The 19,401-nt window shown below is 39.7% G+C and overlaps 1 protein-coding gene and 1 long non-coding RNA gene across 3 annotated transcripts; one reads left to right on the top strand and one right to left on the bottom strand.

The window, feature by feature from the left end:
- Positions 1–9,895: 9,895 nt before the first annotated feature.
- On the top strand, positions 9,896–17,089 carry ltb4r2b (leukotriene B4 receptor 2b). Of its 2 annotated transcripts, XR_004568227.1 has the most exons (6): positions 9,896–10,269; positions 12,891–13,494; positions 14,857–15,057; positions 15,133–15,176; positions 15,675–15,828; positions 16,301–16,391. XR_004568227.1 is itself a non-coding variant. In XM_034207806.1 (5 exons), exons 2-5 carry the CDS (start codon positions 12,910–12,912, stop codon positions 16,551–16,553), a joined length of 1,083 nt encoding a protein of 360 aa, XP_034063697.1. In that variant the 5' UTR covers positions 9,906–10,269; positions 12,891–12,909; the 3' UTR covers positions 16,554–17,089. The 2 variants fall into 2 exon arrangements, 1 of the variants encoding a protein (XP_034063697.1); XM_034207806.1 differs by lacking the exon at positions 15,675–15,828 and having other exon boundaries at positions 9,906–10,269; positions 16,301–17,089.
- Positions 17,090–17,348: 259 nt separating this feature from the next.
- On the bottom strand, positions 17,349–19,118 carry LOC117540837. Its single transcript, XR_004568219.1, has 3 exons — positions 19,022–19,118; positions 18,086–18,120; positions 17,349–17,642 (listed from the first exon to the last, which is right to left on the bottom strand). It is a non-coding gene; the product is annotated as an uncharacterized LOC117540837 (long non-coding RNA).
- Positions 19,119–19,401: the final 283 nt, after the last annotated feature.

Raw genomic sequence — 19,401 nt, 5'->3', positions numbered from 1 at the left:
TTGGTGTGGAGAGGACTGAGGGTCTTCCCTCTGCGAGGAGGACTGAGGGTCTTTCCTCTGCGAGGAGGACCAGGCCTGATGGAGGAGCCCATGATGGGCAAAGCTGATACCAACTGCACAGGCCTAGTCTGTCACTTTATTTGACTAAATGTGTTTACTTATACATTTAATAGGTTTACACCTTCTGTCCATATGTGCTTTTTATTTAAAACATTTGATTAACTTTTGGTTCACATTTCAATAAATTGTATTTGTACTCCTTGTGTCCATTATTCTTACTGAAAATGTTAGATTACACATTCACATCTGACTGAAGATTGGCCCCATTTATTTGTGACTTTGCAAACTCTGCGGTACAAGGCACAAGTGATGTGAAGCTCATAAAGTGAGGCAAATAGAAATAATCAGCGGATGGAGTGTAGATATGGAAATAGCTGCATTTGATCAGCTGACTGTTTTTACAATAAAAGTAGTTTCTTAGTGAATGTCCTGTACTGGTCTTAAAATCTCATAACATCAGCTTTTAATGTTCCTCTTGGATGTTCTTCTTGACCCTCAGAGAAGGAGAAAATGTCATGTCTTTCAGGCATGTCCTTTCCTAACAAAAATGACAGGAAACATAAAACATATTATTGCAGAACAAGTGTGTTATTTATGAAAGCAGTGTGCTTGTGTGTTTAGGGGCTGGAGATATAATTATTTTGTAATTGTAATGTTTTTTTTTGTATTTTAACAGTGAGCTACAAAGACAATCAGATTATGAATGAACAGTATGAAGTTCATCAACATTGAAATATATGTTATTATCAAAATAATATTTAACTGTTATCAAAACGTAGTGCAGCTGTAGAAGCTTGCTCTGTTGTCTCACTGAAAGAATAACTTTTACCACGTTTTTTACAGACAATATTGAGAGATAAATAGTAGCAGTTCTCACTATGTGTTAAATATCTTTGCCTTCAATACATTAAATTAGAAAGCTGACAGTCATATTGCTAAATATCTAAATGTAACTTTTTGCATGGAAAAAACCCTCAACTTAACTGATGTGTAGGTGATCTAGTATTTAGTATTGTTTAATGGAATGTATATCAGTGTATTCAAGTCAATACTTCATTCATTTAAACCAATATCTTTCTTGATTATTTGTACAGTATGAAAAAAGAGTCTTTGTACCTGAGCTGAAGTTCACTGCTGTGAGGAGTCCAGTTCTGTCTCTCACTCTCTGGTCCAGCCTGTCTGCATCACCTGGACAACTTAAACACACAGATATATATAAATATATATATATATATATATATGTAAAGTACCATGTGTACAAACAATATAACTGATTCTCTTCTGTTGAACATGTTGGATTGTGTATTGTCCGAGTCAGGGTCCTTTTTATTTTACTGTAACTTTGGAAATTGTGTTACCAATGCTTACTGTTTATTTGATACCCATTTGGTAATGCAATTAATAAAAACAACAAGGTTTGGGTTCGTTCTTCAGATGACTGTGACGTTAACGTGTAAGCTCGATAATGAACTCCAGCTCAACCAACCATATTGTAATATCTAAGTAATCATCTTGAAATATGACATTAATAATTGTAATATACACACATCTTATTGTGAGGTTGATTTAAAATACACTACTTCGACATTAGCTTGTCTACATACTTGAGCATAGCCAATTTCAATTAACCTTAGATGCATACAGTTCCTACCTAATAAAATATCTCTAAGTTACAAGGATGACCTTATTTTATCAACCTCAAACAGAAGCCGTTTGTTCAACAGTATTATCCCACTTAACGCTTAACACTTGTCTATTTCATTTTAACCTTTATATATACAGTCTATGATTTTAACTCGGAGGCTACGATTAGCATCGTTAGCACCGATGTAGCTACCACTAGCCACTAACTAACCCAAGCCTTACCATTCATTACGTAGCTGATTAAAATCATTAACACGTAAATAAAGCACTCAAATTTCACTTACCGCATTCATGCACCGTCTGTTTTAATCGCAGAGCGAGTCACAATAGTCCGATATATAAGCATGAAGAACAAACAACCACGGCCGGCTACAAGTTGTGTTCCCTGGATGAGCTGAGCAGGCAGAGTCCCTGTAGCTTCACGGAGCAGCTAGCAGAGAGACAAGAAGCTAACAGTGGCAGGCACTTCACAGAGCCGTCACTCAATGTGACCACGCCCTAATTTATGCACAAACTTTAAGACCTAATATAAATAAAAGGGTCGCGTTAGAAAACAATTCACTCACAGATCCATAATCATGAAGGTGGAATCTAACTATATCGCTAATAAAATGTATGGAGCCAGGGGTAGAAACATGTTTTTTTCTGCTGTAAAATTGGGCATTTTAACATGGGGGTCTATGGAAATTGCTCCTTTCTGCAGCCATCGCCTATCGGCCAATATATGAACTGCAGTGTGTGGCACTTCCGTATTGGCTTCCCGGCTCTACCCCACAGTTTGCCGCTTGATCTCGAGCCGGTTTCTCAAATGTACCCCACCTTTAACTTCTAATACTCCTATTATCTTCCCCAGGAGCCTCAGAACAGCCGCTCATCGGACACTATGACAACATATAGAAACACATTCTCTCAACATCCGTGGTAAAAATGAATCCAAAGAGAGTTCATTTAGTTGTTTGTCTCTCCTGTTTGTTTGGGGCCCCATGGTGGCTATTAGTAAGGTTGCTACTTGTTATAGTGCCAGTCTAGACTATCTCACAGCCTGCAACGGAAGTATATCCCCATGTATGCTTTGTTAGCTAATTGCATGGTTTTCCTTATGCCTCGTCTTGATTTGACTCACTTTAAGCACCAGGTTCTTTACATTATCTTGTTTAGTAACCTCTTAGTGCAAGAAGGGTTCTCGACTAATCATCATAGCGATGCGTTCTAACCGGTCCTAACCCAGCGCATCAGCTGCATGGCTCGCAGGGAACGAAAAGTACACAGTATTATCAGGGTATTATCCAGAACTTTTGCACCATACCATGCAGCAGCAATGCAGCATTAGACTTCAGACCAAAAACAAAATGATGAAATACAATCCAGAAAGTAGGACAGTACATGATTACTTTTAATTAACTTTGTAATACTTTTACATTTGTATTGTTTAAATGTTATCTTTGATATTGCTTTACTTCCACTGAAAAGGTCATGTTGTCAGTATGGTATGATTGTCATTTCTGTTTTCTTTGCAGGAAAACAAAGGTCCATATTTTCTGGAAAGTTTGACGAACGGTTTTGCAGGGCAGAGTAAGAACAATAACATTTAGAAGTGGATCCAAATCACAGGGCGGATACACGCATTGCTTTTCACTTTTAGAAACAAATGTAGCAGAGGTCTGTACGGAAGAGGATTAGGGCCACATAAAACATTTTTTTGTGAGGATTTGAAAAAAAATATAATTTTTTTTGTTCTGAGAAAAAAGTCAGAATTCTGAGATTAAAGTCAGAATTCTGAGATTAAAGTCAGAATTCTGAGATTAAAGTCAGAATTCTGAGATTAAAGTCAGAATTCTGACTTTTCTCAGAACAAAAAAAAAAAATGTTTTTTCAAATCCTCACAAAAAAAATGTGTATGTGGCCCTAATCCTCTTCCGTAGGTCTGCCCTCTCTGAAGGTTGTAATGGTGTTATTGCAAATTAGCCTTTTAGCACAGCCTCAGGGGTCTATGTTTCCGTGTATGAAAATACGAGTGACTCAATCTTTGAATCTTGACACTATAACACATTGGGAAAGTTATAGCAACAATAATTTCTCCATCTTAATCATCGCAAAGTAAACAGAACGGCAGCTTTCATATTTCATAAGTCATTTCCCAGTCATTTGTGCTTGGTTGGGTGACCCGGGATTACATCGCTTTGTGTTGTGGCTAAAGTTGAGCCAGGTTCAACGTATTGGGGTTATTTTCCCGCTGGAGGGAAGCTGCTGGTTTCCTAACTTTACTGTTAAACAGATCCTCAGTTGAGTCTAAGAAGGCACACGTCATTGTTTTGGAAAGGCTGGTGTTGACAGATTCTTAACTCTAGTTTTTAAACCTTTTTTTTGTGAACAATGTTTTTTAGTGTGGATGGAAGGCGAAAATGGGGACATGCATTGACCGCGATAGACTAAGGGGCGGGACATCTCTCAGGGGTTGTCCAATCATAACAGAGCTGGTCAGCTAACCAATCAGAGCAGACTCGGCTCTGATTTTAGACAGAGGAGGAAAAGAGGTGCCACAAAACACAGATGTGAAAATTAAAATGAGTATTATAGGGCCCCTTTAATTCTCAACTAACTATAAAAATAGGTTTCACATCTGGAGCAACAGAACTTTGCCAAAATGGTAAAAGCAACAGTTTTAGTTTAATGAGATTTTAAGACCAAATGAACACTGTGGTAACTCGTTAATAAAGTAAATTACATGCAGGTACTTTATGAATGCAGACATTCATTTGTGCAGACACAAAGCCTCTCTAGAAATGGAAAGTTTTTGGAGGGTTGTGAAACTGTAAAGCTGAATGGCTAATAAATTGTTTAAAGGAGAGCAGCAATGAGATGGATGAGTGCAACACAGAGGAGGAACTGCTGAGTGTCAAGTTTATGGGAGGGAAAGAGAAAAGGGAAGGAGTGGTTTCTGGTGGTGTGTTGCCATCAGGCGGAGAACGGCAGAACAGTTTTACAGAAACCTTAAAGTAAAACCGTGAGCTCGGAATCCACACCCTGAGGACACAAATTATTGTTATCAAAGCAAAGTGTTGCAACCCGGGCGCTGACACACTTATGGTTTGAGCAAGAGAGAGACATGATTTATCGAATCTGTAGCTTTTACTAGAGAACACTTTGTGCTTTTAAAAACAAGTAAAATATATTCCGACAGCCTAAAACAGGACGCGTTTACTCCACTTTCGTGTTACCCACAATTAGAAACCCATATTATGTCACTGTACATAGTAATGTAACTTATGGCATTGTTTGCTAAAGAAAAAACAAGTCATTAGATGAATATGTAAATTGTTACTTTTTAGATGTATCCATATCTATTTAAGCTTGGCCAAAATAATGAATTTGAGTAGATGATGGTTAAACAATAGAACGCCTAGATTTTACACATATATTTTCATGACACATTTGTCAAAAAAAAGGTTGTTAATTAATCAATATTATAGGAGACAGGGTTTTTCAACATCTACTGTTACACATCAACCAACACGAGATTACTTTTACAACTTTATTTCATTGGCTCTGTTCCCATCTTTTGATTATATCTTGGTGTACATTTCACCAGTATTTACAAATGAAAGACAATAATGTGCTTATAAGAATAAAGGTAAGTTTCATGGTTAAATGATAGTCTTTACAAAGAACTTCTTATCAGAGTAATCAAACAAAATCTTATATATTCTATATAACCATAAAGACAAATGGGTGACAGCTGTCATAAAAGTGTTTTTTGATAAAAGGCTATGACTTCACCTGATTTGGTTGGATCTCTCCTGCAAAAGTCATAGGGTCATGATATCAAGTTTGTATGGTTCTGTATACTCTATAAGTATAGTTATAAACTGACTAGGTTGGACTATCACATTCTGTCACGGTGTGTGAAGCAGGTAGGACCCAAATGCAGAATAAAGTGACAATTCCTTTATTTCAAGGCTTGGTGATAACAACGACAACACAGACCACTCACCGACGACCTAGTCATGACAAAAGACGACCCGACAAAGACAGACAGAAAAACCAGAACTTAAATACACACAAGACTAATCACAGAAACAAGACACAGGTGAGGAGGGAGGAGAAAACACAGGGACACCAGGTGAACACAATCGGGTAAATTAGACGGGAAACTAACGACCGGGAACCACAGACAGATTTAAACAAGACACAACGCAGACAGAAACAGGCAAGACAGGAGGTGAAGACCTTTCAAAATAAAACATGAAACAAGACAAGACAAAATACCACAAAGACAGATCGTGACACATTAAGCTCTAGGAAAGTAAACCACACCCTTCTTTCCGCCTAAGAGACTTACAGTAACTTCCAGTTCCATGTGGAAATCCATTTGTATTTAGTGAGTCATTAAAAAGCAGAATTTTCCATATCCGCTTTTTTCTTCCATGAACAAGTAAATGAAGGAACTCATAATTTAAGTACTTCAGTATATAACCCATGTAAAAAAAACAACCTTGTACATAAGAGTTGCACTTACACTCGCACATACACATATATATAATTACGTTTTACAATAATTTCCCTCACATCTGTATAAAAGTAAATCAGGTGTTTGAGCTAACGCCATCGTTGTTACTCAAATTCATTCTCTTGCTTACATGTTTACCCTTTTTTGAACTCCTATACTGTCCTCCCAGACCCGGCGCCAGAACAAATCTAAAGGGAGGGCATATGATTTTCATGGGAGGGCACACAAAACCGTCACGTGCTGCGGGCCTGCGGCACAATATATATCAAACAGCAAGGCCAACAGCATTGCGTAAAGACGCACACTTATCGCAAACATACACAAATAAAGGGCAACATAGCAAACCACTTTGAAACATTGTGTGCGTGGCAGCACAGACACTGGTAAATCACGAGCAAGGTTGACAGCTAAAAAAGCTATAATATAAACGACAGCTGACACGTAATAAAGGCTCCGTGCCAGCTGATCTGCACCAAAGTACTAATTTCTTTATTTGTTTCCTCTCGTATCTCTCTCTCTCTCTCTCTCCACAAACTCTCACATGAAATGTGTTCTTTTGATGCGGCATGCCTTCGCAGTCCTTTATCAGTCTGTAATGCGTGTTTCCAGTCGCAAAAACCTTTGACAGTAAAAGCCGCATCAGATGAAGACGTATTCACTTTAAACTGTCTACAGGGAAACAAAAGGCTGCGTCTGCTTTTAACGAATATTCAAGCCATGGTGTGTTGTGTACCATGCAGCGGCAAAAGTGCGCTTCTTTCCTGAAAACAATCTCCCTGGATAACGATCCAGCTTCACTTGCTTGGGTTTATTAACCCCAAGATCATCGCTAACTCAACCCCGGGGTTTGCCGAGGTCAAGCTTGTGACATTAAGGCGTGCAGCTGCAACGGCAGGTGCAGGGTCGCCAGCAGCACCATCGGCTGCAGTTCTTTCATCGCTATTTCGTTTTAATAAATCCTTAGACCTTTTGAGCCAATTTCTGATGTCCATTTTGTAATGCAAACAGAAATGGGAGTCTACAGAATGCACAATAAACAAATCCAGAATAGGCGGCAGAGTGTGACGCTGTGATTGGTCTAAATGGGGACGAATCACAAATCACAGACACATGCATTTATTTGACGTAGCCTGCGATTTTTTTGTTTTGTTCTGACATCAGATACATCGTAGCATAAAAGTTCACAGTTTATTTATAATTAAAAAAATAAAATATATATATTTTTTAATTGTTATAAATAATAAAAAACGTGTTTATTGGGGGAGGGCAGGAATGTCAAATGGGAGGGCCTGGCCCTCCCTGGCCCTCCCACGGCGCCGGGCATGTGTCCTCCTGTGTTTCCCTCTTACTCTGTTGACGTCTGAATTTCCCTGCAGGGTTCAATAAAGGTACTGTATCTCATTACATTACATTACATTTAGCTGACGCTTTTATCCAAAGCGACTTACAATAAGTACATTCGACCAGGAAGACACAACCTTGAAGAAAACAGAATCATATAAGTACATCAGGTTTCATAGAGCCAAACATTTCAAGTGCTACTCAACTGGCTTTAGGTAAGCCAGTCCTTTATTAGTATATAAGTGCTTTGTTAATAATTCTAACGCTCGAAGTGGAGTCGAAAGAGATGAGTTTTCAGTTTGCGCCGGAAGATGTGCAAGCTATCTGCCGTCCTGATGTCAATGGGGAGCTCATTCCACCATCTTGGAGCCAGGACAGCAAACCCACGTGTTTTCGCCGATGGGAACTTGGGTCCCCCTCGCAGCGAGGGCGCAACGAGTCGTTTGGCTGATGCAGAGCGTAGTGCACGCGCTGGGGTGTACGGTTTAACCATGTCCTGGATGTAGGAAGGGCCAGATCCATTCGCAGCATGGTAAGCAAGTACCAGTGTCTTGAAGTGGATTCTAGCAGTTACCGGAAGCCAGTGGAGGGAGCGGAGGAGCGGAGTGGTGTGGGAACATTTAGGAAGGTTGAAGACCAGACGAGCCGCTGCATTCTGGATGAGCTGCAGAGGTCGGATGGCACATGCAGGTAGACCAGCCAGGAGGGAGTTGCAGTAGTCTAGGCGTGAGATGACGAGAGCCTGGACCAGAACCTGAGTCGCTTTCTGAGTCAGCTGGGGACGTATCTTCCTGATGTTGTAAAGCGTGTATCTGCAGCAACGGGTTGTAGCAGCGATGTTTGCAGTGAAGGACAGTTTGTTATCTAGGGTCACACCCAGATTCCTTGCAGTCTGAGTCGGGGAAACAACTGAGGTGCCGATGTTGATTGTTAGGTCAAGAGTGGGACAATCTTTTCCCGGGAGGAAGAGCAGCTCAGTCTTGTCAAGGTTGAGCTTGAGGTGGTGAGCAGACATCCACTGAGAGATGTCGGCTAGACAAGCAGAGATGCGTGCGACGACCTGGGTCTCTGAGCGGGGAAAGGACAGAATTAATTGGGTGTCATCAGCGTAGCAGTGGTAAGAAAAACCATGCGGGCTAATGACTAATCCGAGCGAGTTTGTGTACAGGGAGAAGAGGAGGGGACCAAGAACAGAGCCCTGAGGGACCCCCGTAGTTAATTGACAAGGGTCGGACTCAGACCCTCTCCAAGTCACCCTGTAGGTACGGTCTTTCAGGTATGAGGTGAGGAGGGAAAGAGCAGAGCCTGAAACTCCAAGTTTTTGGAGAGTGCGAAGGAGGATCTGATGATTCACCGTGTCGAATGCAGCAGACAGGTCCAATAGGATGATGACAGAGGAGAGGGATGCAGTTTTGGCAGTGTGCAGTTCCTCAGTGACAGCAATGAGAGCAGTTTCTGTGGAGTGACCTGCCTTGAAACCAGACTGGTGCGGATCCAGAAGGTTGTTCTGATTGAGATAACAGGAGAGTTGTTTAAAGACAGCGCGTTCAAGTGATTTGGACAGGAACGGGAGGAGAGAGACAGGCCTGTAGTTTATAACATCAGACGGGTTGAGAGTAGGTTTCTTTAGGAGAGGGTTTACTCTTGCCTCCTTGAGACTGTTTGGAAAGTGACCAGAAGTTATCTCATCTTAGTACCAATAAATGTAGGGGTGTCAATACATATAACTTTGCATTGTGTCATGTAAATACAGTTATGTGTGGAGTTTCCCGTACAAGCTTTTATTTAAATCGATCTAAGTCAAATGTAGAAGTGACAAACCCATTGGTGTTTGTTCAGTCTTAAGGACACATAGATAATTATGGCTTCAGCTCGTCTAATTTAAGTGAAGGTGAACCAGCGCGTGCATATTAATCAATCTTTCCCTGAGAGTAGAAAGGTTTCATATTGGAGCTTCTTTTTATTACTGAACATTTCACCACTCCCGAAAACCAGCATTCCTTTCAGAGTCAGAAACTTGTATGAACGAGTGAGAGTGTGTGTGTTGTGCGTGTCTGCCTGTATGTGCTTGTGTTACCATTAGCATCCATGACACAGGGAACTTGTGCAAGAGTTTGAATCACCTATAACTTCTCTTTTTCTCCGAAATCGGTGTCACAGAATCAGGTTAATGCAAAGTAGGTTTACACAAACAAAGAAATGTCTTTGGTGTATAACGGTGCATACATAAACACAACAAGAAAACTCAATCTGTGAGAAAAGGAGCACATTTATTTTAATAACTAGATGTTTACTCCAAATGCCACGGATGAAAACCCAGAGGAACTACTCTAGTTAAAATGATGTGAAGTATATCAGAATGTAAAGCGGCCACTTGACTCACAAGCAGATAAACGCAAATATGCTTTTTGATATATGGAACTTGGACATGCTTTCCGGAAGAATGCATGATTGTTTAAAAAAAAACCACCAGATCGTAATCATATACGGAGATGAATTTAAGGGCCTGACGTGTTTGAAGGAAGGACACACCTCCCTCTGGCTTTCTCTCTCTAACCTCAGCATGTTGCAGCCTGTGGGGCAGGATGTGATCCACGTTATTATGGACAGAGCTAACACACAGCGTCACACAAGGGAAACGCTGCCGGACAGAGCGGAGCAGCGCTGGGATAATTGAATCTGACGCTCATCACAGAGAGACATCCAGTCCTGGGAAGGTCAGTCACTCTCGTGTGTTCACTGGAAAAGTTAATTTAGGACTTTTTATTGACATTTTACTTGAGATTGTACTAACATGTGACTCTTTCCTATTCTTGTTTTTTCCATCTTTGAGTAATTATTTACTTTTCTTGACTTGATTATTTACAAGGAACAGATGTATTACAAACGTATGACTCGTTTTTTTGTTTTACTTTGGACTGCATAATAACTATATGATATTTCTTCATTTGCAATCACAGTTCCTGGCTGTGCAAGTCATTTTGGGAATGGTCATTTCTCCGATCTTTTCAAAAAAAAAATACGGCTTATTAGCCTACGTTTTTTTGAAAAAAGTATCTTTGAGCATTATGTTGCATACAGTATTCGTTTACAATCCTTTTCCTAGTTTGTCATTGAGAAAGAAATGACATAACTGTTTACTCCTTAGCGTACTATTTCCATTACAACAGCACATTTATGTCAAAAATCCATCGCAAAATTAAGAGATAATCTGCAGATGTTTGTGTGTTTTTACATTACATTAATTTGTTAGACGCTTTTATCCAAAGCGACTTACATACATTCAGTCCTGTGGACAATCCCCACAGGAGCAATTCGGGGTGTCTTTCCCAGGGACACAACGACATGCGGGACAAGTAGGACTCGAACTTGCTATCCCCTGATTTGAAGTCCATCATACTATCCACTGAGCCACAGCCTCCTCCTTTTTACCTGAACTGACAGACAGCTGTGGGTTTGAACACTTGTGTCACATAGTATAAAAATAAATAAAAAAAGCTGTCATTTTGGGCATCCACTTGTTGTTCAGACTCAGCTTTACATGGATGTGTTTGTGACGTAAGCTTTTGTTTACTCTTCACTTGGGTTTACAGCCATCAGGGGACAATAAACAACTTCCTAGTTGGACCAGAGCTAGGAAATTAAGACTTAATCAGGAAGTAAGGGTTTGATGTCTTGTTCTCAGAAAAGGAAGTGAGATCCTATCGTTCCTCTATGTACATCACTCATGTTCAATACAACAATTATATTAAGCATATTAATCTACAATCGTAGTAAGCAATGCATCATCTTTAACTGTGTTTTCTATAGTAAGGTCAACCATCTGCAGTGGATGTTACTGTGTCCACGTGATAGGACAGTGAGGAAGAAAGAGAGAGAATCAAAGTCTGTTTCGAAATACTGCTCTTCTTTGACGTAGTGCTGCTAGTGTTTGGCATGTTTTAGCACGCTGCGCTACCCTGTTGGCTGAAGGTCTGATGTGAATATTTTAGAGGCTGCGTCAGGGTAGCAACCGTCCTGTAGTTCTGGAAACAGCTAATGTACCATCGGTAAACAATCATTTCTGATGTTTATGGGCTCTTTTTGGCACTGGCACAGTATTTTCTCCGGACCTGATGGCCATCTTCATCTTTGGTGTGATAATAAATTCAACAATCAGGCTTTCGACTCACTCTATCTGAATAAAATGACATGTGAGAGAAATGAATTACCAGTACGGTAGTTTGTTAATGGAAGTGCTATTAACAATTTTTTCAGTTTTTACTGTATACTTCAAGTTATTTTAGTGAACAATTTCCTTCACCAAGACGGTGTTTTTACCACATGTTCCTGGAACTCAAGGGATCAAGGCAATGGCAGTCCACATCACACAGACGTAGAGATTATATTGATATACTTTATTAATCCCCGTGGGGAAATTGTTTCTCTGCATTTGACCCATCCTAGTGTTAGGAGCAGTGTGCTGCCATTTTGAACGGCGCCCGGGGAGCAGTTAGGGAACGGTGCCTTGCTCAGGGACACCTCGGTAGTACTTGGTCTTGCCAGGACTTGAACTGGTGACCTTCCAGTTGCCAAGCCAAGTCCCTATCGACTTCGCCACCACTGCACCATGTCTACCAGATATAGACAATTAAAGCTTTTCAAACGTTTTGGAAATGGTTATTATTACAGGTCGCTAAAAATGTAGATTTCATGATAGCTTTTATAAATACATCTAATATCAGGATTTTGTCTCTGTCACTTTTTTGAAGCCGCAGGAGAGAGAATATCATAAGAGAATCTGCTGATAGAGTTTTAACTTTATTCAAATTAGATGTGATTGAAGTGTTGAGAGGCACCAACAAACAACAACCTTTGTCTTTGTGCCTAATAGCACATAAGACAAATCAGTGATGAAAGACTGTTATCAGAATTAAGTCCAAACATCAAAAAGGATATTCTTTATACTTTAAATGTAATTAAGACTTATTCTGTCCAAAAAGTGTTTTTTTCATCAAAAAATCATCTTTATGAGAGACTTAATCATCATTTTTGAGATACATATACTGGCAATTAAATTAGAAAGGTAACCACACATTTATTGGACTTTGATAGAAATGTAGATTAAGTTCACAGTTAAGTGTAAAGGAACCAGGTTCAAAATGAATCTCATACAAAGAGAAGAGATGTAAAGAGACAGGTTTAGCACGACCCATAGAAGCTGCAGGAATTACAACCGACATTCAATTCAATCATTAACCTAAACATATATACGGACACATAAATGTCAATCTTTACACCGAACCCTTTACTCTAATGCCAGACATGTTGACGCGTTACCTTTCTATCCTATCCTCAGGTCCCAAACTTCTTCCATCATGTCCAACGCCACTAGATCCCGCTTGACGATCCCTCAAAATGGCACAGTCGGAAACCATGAGGATAGAAGCGTGGTGAGCAATGACTTCTCCACGACGCTGGGAGCCGTCATCCTCGGCCTGGTCTTCCTCCTGGGCGTCCCCGGAAACCTCTTCATCGTCTGGAGCATCCTGGCTCGCATCAAACGGCGCTCGGTCACCACCCTCCTCATCCTCAACCTGGCGTGTGCAGACGGCCTCCTCATGGTCCTCACCATCTTCTTCATCGTCTACCTGACCATGCAGACGTGGGTGTTTGGAGACGCCATGTGCAAATGCCTGTTCTATCTGTGCAACGCCAACATGTACGCCTCCATCTTCCTCATCACGTTGATGAGCGTGCACAGGATGGTTGCCGTGGTGATGCCGAGGAGCCTCTCCACCCTGGTGAGCAAGAAGGTGGTGAGGAGGGTGATCTGGTGCACGTGGGTGTTGGTGATGCTCATCGCTATCCCCTCGCTGGTGTTTCGAGACGTCAGAGAGGACCATGATGAGAAGAACAGAACAAGGCATGTGTGTGCGCCCAATCACACAAAGCCAACACATGTGAGTATAAGCAGAAGTACTCAGATCATTAACTTAAAATAACCCTAAAATACTCAACAGCAAGTAACAGTCATGAATTTGAATTCTTAGTATTAAAGTATATAGTATGAGCTTAAAGGAGCCCTTTTAGTTGTATTGGTCAACCACTTGTCCCGCCCCTTAGCCTATCACGTACAATGTGTTGGAGCGCTAGCCAATAGAAGCACGAATGTAACATAATGATGTCACTATTGTAAGGGAACCTTCTGCAGCAATGGAGAGTCAGGACTCAGAGAGACACGAGGAGGGTTGGAGCTTTGATGTCAAACACTGATGTTTATTTACAAGTATCGGCCGGAGAAATTCACATCACAAGTCACACAGCCAGAGATTCTGACTGCCCTGGTGGGTTGCCATGTCAAATCTGACCAGCCTCTCTCTCGAATAGACCTTTTAACTAGTTTACAGAGAGTTAATCCACATATTGGGGGATGGTGCGTAGACACTGGGAACACTGGAGATATCCCCGACATCTGGAAATACTCAATGACCTGCCTGACTGTTAGGCTCTGTGACCGAGAGTTGACCGGTCATAAAACTGAGAATAACACCATTTGACTGCATTAGCACATTCCTTACGGGAAGAATTATTCTTTGACAACTATGTTACAAATCTATATAACACACTACAGAAAAGGATAAACCCAAAAAAGCTAGGCCTCTTTAATGTAGGCTACCAAAAGTATTCAATGAATTTGAATATTGAGCAGAATGACGCTTTTCACAGTATTATGTTTTATTACTCTGACAGTATTATATTTTCATAGTTGACATTTAATTTATAATTAGTAATAAAGTTCTGAAACATTTAATATATTATGCATAAAATGTGGTTTCATATGTAAAAGAATAGACTAACAATTAACTTGAATTGTAGCAGTAGATGAAGAACTATTAATGAAATTACTCGAGTAAAAAGTACAATTCTGTCAAAAAAGAAAAGCAACAAATCCTTAAATCTGAAATTATTGAATGTTCTGTTAAATCATTAACTTATTAACTGACTTATTAGTTCTGCTGATTTTTTAAAAACTGTTGGGTAGTTTGATTCAAAACACTTCAAATGGTATAAGATGTTTGTATGTAAACATCTATTGTGTACTAGTACTGCATATTTAAGTAGAAAATGTAACTCCAACCCAGAAACTACAAGTGATTGACTTATTTCTTCATGAACCAAAACTTCAAAAATATACAAGTATGTTCTATACAGATTCAATAAATAAACAGTATACTTCTCTTGTTTGGACAGATCCAGTCCTGTCTGTAGAAACACATTCTGTTATTGCAATTAGACCATCTGTTTTGTTTCCTCCTGTGCAGGAAAGGTTTCAGTATGCCTTTGAGACGGTGTCGGGGTTTATCTTGCCGTACACGGTCATCATCACGTGCTACGTCCTCATCCTGAGACGCCTCCGACAGACCAAGTTTCGCAGAACGGTCCGCAGCGAGAAACTCATCCTGGCCATCGTGGTGATGTTTGGCCTCTTCTGGCTGCCGTACCACGTCATCAACATGATACAGGTGTGTGACAAGCATTTCTGATTTCAGATCAATGATTTTTTCAATGAAAACTGACTGTGTTTTGTTCTTTTCAAGGTGGCAGCTCAGTGGTACGATCCTAAATCACCCATAAGAGAAAAGTGAGTTACAAGAGATTTGTACTTCTTTCAAAGACAATGATGTTGGTACTTTGGAGTTTTTCATTCTGATCTTCAACAGATTAAGTCAAAGAAACTGGTCTAAGATGCTCAATAAAATAGTTTGATGTGAGACATTTAAGAGTTGAATTATCTCATATAGCTGCGAAAACATATTTCCTACGGTATAAATGCAGTTTTTATATACAATGTCATAAAAACGTTGATCACTTGACAGCTGTTTAAAATAGCATAGCAGCATAGTTGCTAGAGGCAATCATTAGACACATTTTTATCTTGACCTTATAACAGTTTTTCAAGGCTATTTATATCATTTCTGGTAGTTGTTTTGTCTTTTAAGTTGACTTGTGCATCATTGCAGTTTTGCAGCCAATTGTATTTCATACGATTTTCATTCATAGCTGTGTTTCTTCACAGGTTGTTTTGCATGTCTTTGTATTCACACAGCGTCTGTCAGTGGTTGCTTTGTGTCTCTTTCAGTGACATTTTGCAGATGAAGCCCAGGGGACATACTGACCCCTCAGTGGGCCTGTTCAGCATCCATTCATGTACATATAGTTCTTCATGAGTTAGAGCAGGGGTGTCAAATGCGGTCCGCGGGACATTTTGAAATGTCCCTCAGCAAATTCAAAAGGTATAATGGAATACGGCCCACAAATGAAACTTGAGCTTTTCTTGTACTTATGAAATATATCTGTAAATATTTACACAGTAGTGTTCATGTGTTAATAAGCCCCATTAACAATACATTTAGTCAATTACATTTGAAAATATGTTCTAACAAATCTAAGTCGAAAAGAAAAGAGCCCAATAATTTATAAACTTGAAATATGACTTTCCAATTCCTTAATTTTGATTATCTGGAGCTGGGATTTAGCAGATTCAAGCATAAGGTTCCTACTTTTGATTGATGTTGCTAACTTATGAGGCAATAAACCTCACCTCTAGTGAGCGGCCGGGCCCTTCGAATATTTGTCTGTATGTGGCCCTCGGTGAAAAAAGTTTGGACACCCCTGAGTTGGAGATGTTTTTGTAAAGCTCTCAAGGATGCTACCAAGCTCCGAAATTGGACATAAGTAGTTTTCTAAAATGCTGTTTATCCGCAGATTGGACAACATCACTCGGCCCAGCCGTGCAGTGACTTCGGCTCTGGCCTTCATCAGCAGCTGTGCCAACCCCATCCTCTACACCTTCGCAGGGAAGTCGTACATCAAGAAGAACGGCTTCGCCTTCATGGCTCGCCTCTTTGAGGGCACGTCGTTGGACCAAACGGGAACGAAAAAGACCAAAGAGACTGTGGGACTGAGTACTTTGGACTCTGCGAACGACTCGGGACCTTTACAAAACGGGAGAGCTTGAATGATCGCTTCCCTTTAAGAGAAACTATGTAAATAATACAAGTGTAGATATTGGTTTAAGCAGCTTTAGTCAAACTAAAAACACTGGCTGAGAGCTGTCAACTATTTTTGTTGTAGATAAACTGTGTTCAAATTTTGACTGGAAGTCATTGGTGTCAAGACAGGACTTTAAATTGTTTTTCAGAAATGCAAATACTATTTTGACATTGTGTTGCAGAGAATTGTACTGCTTTTCACTTTCCATACCCTGATGTATCCTGCTGGACTACAAGCAAGCTTCTTTACATGTTAGGCCATCACTTCCCTATAGTTCTTAAGAGAAATGGGCAGTCATGGCTGAAAGTAGACTCTGCCGCTTCCCGATTTACACTGCCATGTAAAAAGTTTGTCAAATGATCCTGCATGTTAGTGAATTGTTTCGTTCACTTGTGTAAAGCGCCATTTTTATCATGATAATGTTTTGTAGTATTTAAGTAACGTACTGTTTTATTGCACTGCAGGTTTAACATACCAATTTTTTTTATCAAATAAAGCTTTAAACACCCACATCTCTATCCATACTCCGATCCACTTTGAGTAAACCTGAAAGTCTTCAAATACCCCGGTGTACAAATTAAAACAATGTTATCGGCTTAGAGTCTTTTCCAAAGATTCCTCAACCGTTCTCATTGATGGGTCGGTCGACAGTTTACCATTCATTCAACAACGTCTCATTGTTCAATTCCTTTGACTAATACCTCAAACCAAGCTACAGATAATCTCCATTAAAAAGGCAAATAAAGATGACAATACAGAGTTTAAATAAGAGATTTAACTTTATTTACCAGTTCATACATACACAACATTTTAAGTATGGATGTGGTCTAAACAGTTTGAGATTAAAAATACTTTACATGCTCCAATTTCAATTCGCCCTTAAACTAATAGTATGACATATCCAAATGAATATTAATGAGGGCACATACACATCACAAATGAGCCTACAAAATGAAAGTACATGCAGTAAAAGTTTAATTATTGCAGGGCTGTAGACAATCAGATTCTTCTATACCAAGCTTATCAAGATGCATCCATTCCAGGCTCTTCAGTCCTAAGAAAAAAGAACACAAGAGATAAGTCTCAGTTTGCAATTCAATGAAACATCCTCTAGTTCCTGCATCTCAAACCCATCAGCGCAGTGAAATAATAATCATGAGTATCAGGTGAAACACGGACTCACATGCAAATCATCATTAAGGTTTGAGTATGATGCAGAACCAAAGCTTTTATACAGAAATGTGTCATCTTAATCCACACAGATGTACTTCGGGTAAAAAGCACATACATTGCTTTCTTATCCACAATTTAATTAAACCATTTGTGAACCCCTTAAACATTGCGTTCAACAAAGTCAGGGAAAGTCAGAAAATGCCTGATTGGGGCTTCCTTATCTAAAGCATTACTTAGGCCTCTATGGATTAAGTAAACTGACAGCAGTGTGTGCAACCACACGTGGTAAAGTGCAGATATATCTATTATCCAACAGATACTGACCTTAGCAAGATTCCTTTAGTCCTGGTTCGTAAATCCTTTAAAAAATAAAAAATAAATGACAGATTGGTTTCAGTTTGCAATACAATAACACATCCTCACTAGGTTCCGTTTTGTCAAACCCATCAGCGCAGTGAAATAATAATCATGAGTTTCAGGTGAAACACGGACTCACATGCAAATCATCATTAAGGTTTGACTGGGATGCATAGCAACGGTTTTAGTTTGCATGGTTAATAAGTTAACTGCAACGTATTCGCCATGTTGCACCGGCAGTTCAACCCGACAGTAACGTTGCGTTTTTACTTTAAGATCATCTGGAGGATCTGTTTTGTGGGTGGTGCCGCTAAGAAGCATTGCCTTATACAGAAAGCCTAGTTATAGTTTAGTCTATTATAAACATATCTCAACACAACTTCAAAGTTAAGCATGACATCTTTAAAAAGCTAGAACAAAATATAAGATCCTTGAAAAGCTACATTGAAGGACTGTTACAGCAAGGTGTAAACCGTCCAATGAGTGCACAATATCTCGAAAAAGTGACATTTGAAGGTCTGCCAATTGCACTAGTAAAATAATTAATGTAATTCTAGTAAACTTTAAATACAGTGCAGATTTCTCACAACTGCCAGAGCTCTTCATGGTCCCCACAAGTGGCTAATAACAAAAAATATCATTACAAAAATGAAATAATATCATGTTATAGGTAGTAAGGCAACTAGTTAAGATGTTTTAATCCAAAGACCATTTCAGATTTCAGCTACTCTGGAATAAGAGGCCTCCTCAGGTCGTTGCCACAGACCATGCGGTCCTCTGAAGCCTCAGTGCTAACACACCATCTATGCGGAAATAACCGCAGCAAACAGCGACAAGCAGGTACATAAAACACCTCAACTGCGACATAAACAAACTAATATCAGACCAAATATGAATAAATACCTTTGTTGAAGCTTCACGCATGTTGTTCTTGTCTCCCAGCCTCAACACGTCCTGCCTGCTTCACAGCAACAAGGAAGAGAAGTTGTTAAGGAAGCCGAGGCTCTATTTATCTGCTTATCAAAACCACGTGTTTGGAAACAGGCAACTTCCGGTCCTGGTGCAGTAGTCCATACAAAAGCCTTATAAAAACAAATGTTAACATAAATCAAAAACCACAGATTCAGGTCAATGCATATTTAGTGATTATTATTACTTTATGAATACAAAATCCTTGTTATTTTTAAAGAGAAAACTAGCACTGTACTGCAAAGTGTGTGAAAAAGAAATCACCTAAATACATTTATACCATTTCTAATGCCTTAGAATTATTGGAAGATACC

The sequence above is a fragment of the Gymnodraco acuticeps genome, unplaced genomic scaffold (assembly GCF_902827175.1).
Source record: "Gymnodraco acuticeps unplaced genomic scaffold, fGymAcu1.1, whole genome shotgun sequence".
Lineage (NCBI taxonomy): Eukaryota > Metazoa > Chordata > Actinopteri > Perciformes > Bathydraconidae > Gymnodraco > Gymnodraco acuticeps.
This window is presented reverse-complemented; position numbering and strand designations above follow the sequence as displayed.

What these genes read in the sequence shown, in the direction of transcription:
- ltb4r2b (XM_034207806.1), top strand. Translation starts at nt 12,910, where the DNA reads ATGTCCAACGCCACTAGATCCCGCTTGACGATCCCTCAAAATGGCACA. An exon ending in ACGTCATCAACATGATACAG is followed by an intron (nt 15,058 to 15,132) that starts GTGTGTGACAAG and finishes GTTCTTTTCAAG; the next exon opens with GTGGCAGCTCAGTGGTACGA. An exon ending in AAATCACCCATAAGAGAAAA is followed by an intron (nt 15,177 to 16,300) that starts GTGAGTTACAAG and finishes GTTTATCCGCAG; the next exon opens with ATTGGACAACATCACTCGGC.